This window comes from Limulus polyphemus, unplaced genomic scaffold (assembly GCF_000517525.1).
Source record: "Limulus polyphemus unplaced genomic scaffold, Limulus_polyphemus-2.1.2 Scaffold6780, whole genome shotgun sequence".
Lineage (NCBI taxonomy): Eukaryota > Metazoa > Arthropoda > Merostomata > Xiphosura > Limulidae > Limulus > Limulus polyphemus.
The window spans coordinates 4935-9468 of NW_013672390.1; the positions used below are offsets into that span (position 1 = coordinate 4935).

Below are 4534 nucleotides of genomic sequence, written 5' to 3' on the forward strand. Positions count from 1 at the left end.
GCCCTGAAATTGTATGTCTCTCACGAAACAATACGTAAACATCTAAGGAGTGTGGGAAAACTCCATAAAGAAGGTGTTTGGGTGCCTCACGACTCTCCGATGATCATCGTTTCCAACTCTTCTGGCGTGTAATGCGCGTGAACCATTTTTGGACAGAATTGTAACCTGTGATGAAAAATACACTCTCTATGCGAATATTAAATGCCAAAAACAATGGCTCAGTCCTAGACAAAAACCAATTCCAACCCCAAAACCTGGACTCCATCTGCAGAAAGTGATGCTTTGCATTTGGTGGGACATCAAAGGAGTAATTCATTTTGAACTCCTCAATCCACAGCGAACTGTCAATGCAGAGATCTATAGTCAGCAACTGGAACGTTTAAATCAAGCTCTTCATCAGAAACGCCCTTCACTCGTCAATCGGAAAGGTGTTCTTCTCCACGACAATGCACTTCCACATGTGGCACATTTGACGCAACATAAGATTATGGAGCTGGGTTGGGAAGTTATCCCCCACCCACCATATTCTCTAGATATGGCACCATCAAATTATCATCTTTTTCGTATTTTGCAACACCATCTTAATGGGAAAACGTATGCAAATGTGGAAGGTGTTAAAGAGGACATCGACGTGTTTTTTGCTTCAAAGCCAAGTGATTATTTTAATCAGTGCATTAACAACCTGATTGTAAGATGGAAAAGCATCATCGATAAGAATGGAGACTATTTCATTTAATAAATGTTTCGTTTTGATATATAACTTTTTCGGTTTTTTTTCATCTATAAAAAGCGTCATTAATTTCTTGACGAACTAATATTAACAATACCTATTTACTTTTACAATTAACTTTTTTTTTCACGCATCCGTCATTCGCTTATCGTCATCAAATTTTTTAATCGTTTAATTATTTCTTGTAAATGAATAAAATACAATATACATACTGTTTTAACCTATATATTTAACCTATAATTTAAATTTTTGTTAGAGAGGCTGCATTGTTTATTAATACAAGTAAGCAGTTAGTGATGGATAGTGAGTAATGAACTGAGACGAGAAACGGTAACCAGTGACAGTAGTGAGAGTTATCGCGTCTATTCAGTAACTCGATCAATTCGCCGTGGAATTATGTAAGTTTATTTGTGAGTTAAGCATATGATCATCGAGAAATCTTCTGTTGATATGTTGTGTTTGAACTTAGGCCTGCAATTTGTGTGAAAGTGAACGTAGCCTGTAAAACGTTATAGAAGAAATAAACCAATTTGTCATCGTTACGTGGACTAGACTTGATATTATTTTCACCCAATAATCCCCCCCCTCCCAACAATAGAAAACGTTACAATAATATAGACATGAGCTTTTATTCATTGTTGTTTCTTTTTGTTTATAACCTGGACTTTTTTGTGTTGTTAAATCACTTACATGTGTATTGTAGTTATAGTTAAATTTTCCTTAGACACAATTTATTCTACAGCACAAAAACCAGTAATTTACAAATACCTTTATAACTACATACAATTTGACTATATTTGACACGAGGAAGATTGCTTATTTGTCTGTTCACCTCAGCAATCGATACATAAAGCATATAATGTGCTGAACACCAATGGTTTGAGCATAGATATCTTATTATACTCATATTATACTCACGTTAATATGATCGTTAATATGTTTTTCATCCCGATCCAGCAAGTTAAGCCCAATTGTCAGATTTCGGCCATAGGACATATTTCTTTTGTGAGATTTTCTAGTCTTCTCCTTATTTTTCTTCTTGTTCTTTTTCTCAGTCTCTTCCTCGGTCGCTACATTGCCTTTATCTTCACTGTTTTCTTCATCTTTCTCTCCCTCAACCTTTCCCTTGACTGTATCTTCTTTTTCATCATGGGACTCCATTTCCATCTTCTCCTTATCAGAAGTCGCTTCTTTTACTCCTTCTACTTGTTGATCGTCAAGAAGAGGAAGTGTGGATTCGTTGAGATGAGTCTTGGAATCGGACTGAGAGCTTTCCTTCTTTGTCTCCATGGTTACTAAATAATGTAAAATACGGAACTACTGAAATACTGAATATTTTAAGTATATATGTGCGTGCTTAGTCTCAATTTCTGTAGTCACTACATAATGATGATGTAATCTCGGTTTCTATGGTTACTAAATAATATAAAATACCGAACTACTGAAATATTGAATATTATATGTGTATATGTGTGTGTGTGTGTCTTTGGTTTCAATTTCCGTAGTCACTACATAACGATGATGTAATCTCGGTTTCCGTGGTTATTAAATGATATAAAATATTGAACTGAAACTCGTTATATATATGTTTCAATAATCAATATACAATGATCTGGTAATATTAGTTTTTGATGGTTACAAGATAACATAAAATATAAGTTTGAAAACTTAACTGCTATTGTCTGATCGAATAATTGGATTTGACCGTCTCTCTTACAGCGCACCCCAAAATTTTGGATCGTGCTTTTGTAGCAACGGGCCGCGAGCCATAAATCCTCAGATTCACAATCCTTGCACGCTAACCACTAGGTTGCACCCAACCCGCGAAATTACGAAACAAGCAAACAACAATCGTCGAGTCCAACTAACACAATAACTCTAACTTTATGGCAATTCAACACATATGATGCATGTCTAAATAATGCGTGTAACAATACTGAGGTAAAATACAATGCTTGTACCAGCACAAGGCACAATGCAATGTAAACAATGCGTGTAACAACACAAGACACACTGCAATGTAAACAAAACTATGGTAAAATACAATGTAAACAATGCGTGTAACAACACAAGACACACTGCAATGTAAACAAAACTATGGTAAAATACAATGTAAACAATGCGTGTAACAACACAAGACACACCGCAATGCAAACAAAACTATGGTAAAATACAATGTAAACAATGCGTGGTAACAACACAAGACACACCGCAATGCAAACAAACTATGGTAAAATACAATGTAAACAATGCGTGTAACAACACAAGACACACCGCAATGTAAACAAAACTATGGTAAAATACAATGTAAACAATGCGTGTAACAACACAAGACACACCGCAATGTAAACAAAACTATGGTAAAATACAATGTAAACAATGCGTGTAACAACACAAGACACACCGCAATGCAAACAAACTATGGTAAAATACAATGTAAACAATGTATATAACAAACTATGGTGAAATACAATGTAAACAATGCGTGTAACAACACAAGACACAATGCAATGTAAACAAAGTATATAACAAAACTATGGTAAAATACAATGTATGCGTGTAACAGAACTATGGTGAAATACAATGTAAACAATGTATGTAACAAAACTATGAAATACAATGTAAACAATGCGTGTAACAGCACAAGGCAGGATACAGTTAAGATACTTTGATTGATTTTCTCAGTGCCTGTTCTCAGCATAATGATATAACACTACCTGTTTTCACTAGCTTAAAGAGATGACCTAATTAGTATTCTTGAAATAATTTTAACTCGTTAATTATCATCCAAGTAGAGATAACCCTAATTGCTCAACAACCAGCGTGGGTTATATAAACTAGAATTTCGCTGTTACACCTATTTCTTATAGCATCCGGTTGAACAAGGCCATTATTGTTTTTAAAAAATGGCTAGGGTGTGAGACTGGACAAGTATGTACGTCTGTTTTGTATTGGTCGGTTTTACTTGTCATACCACTCTAAACTTCTGTTGCTTAGAGACGGGAATGTTACGTCTTGTAAACTGCGCCCCTTTCACTTTATTGTGTAGCCTGGTGGGTTTAATACCACAAGGGTAATACACAATTAAAATTATAGAACGTGAAGGTGTAACCTTGGATACAAAGAGGTATGCGGATTACTGATTAAAAAACTACTACATTTTTATCTTTATTTTTTACAATATATGAAACTGCAATTGGAAAAGCTATTATGTTATCTGTACTTAATACAACGTCAATACTATTATGTTATCTGTACTTAATACAACGTCAAGACTATTATGTTATCTGTACTTAATACAACGTCAAAGCTATTATGTTATCTGTACTTAATACAACGTCAAGACTATTATGTTATCTGTACTTAATACAACGTCAAGACTGTTATATTATCTGTACTTAATACAACGTCAAGAATATTGTGTTATCTGTACTTAATACAACGTCAAAGCTATTATGTTATCTGTACTTAATACAGCGTCAAAGCTATTATGTTATCTGTACTTAATACAACGTCAAAGCTATTATGTTATCTGTACTTAATACAACGTCAAAGCTATTATGTTATTTGTACTTAATACAACGTCAAAGCTATTATGTTATTTGTACTTAATACAACGTCAAAGCTATTATGTTATCTGTACTTAATACAACGTCAAAGTTATTATGTTATCTGTACTTAATACAACGTCAAAGCTATTATGTTATTTGTACTTAATACAACGTCAAAGCTATTATGTTATTTGTACTTAATACAACGTCAAAGCTATTATGTTATCTGTACTTAATACAACGTCAAAGTTAT

At 33.9% G+C, this 4534-nt stretch overlaps 1 protein-coding gene across 1 annotated transcript in view; it reads right to left on the reverse strand.

The window, feature by feature from the left end:
• LOC106474064 (caveolin-1-like) overlaps window positions 1-4534 on the reverse strand; it is a gene marked incomplete at its 3' end in the record, with an annotated part of 16612 nt that overhangs the window by 1283 nt on the left and 10795 nt on the right. The window contains exon 2 of the mRNA XM_013934751.2: window positions 1649-2025. Coding sequence (XP_013790205.1) covers window positions 1649-2020 — 372 coding nt within the window. The remainder of the gene's footprint in view (window positions 1-1648; window positions 2026-4534) is intronic.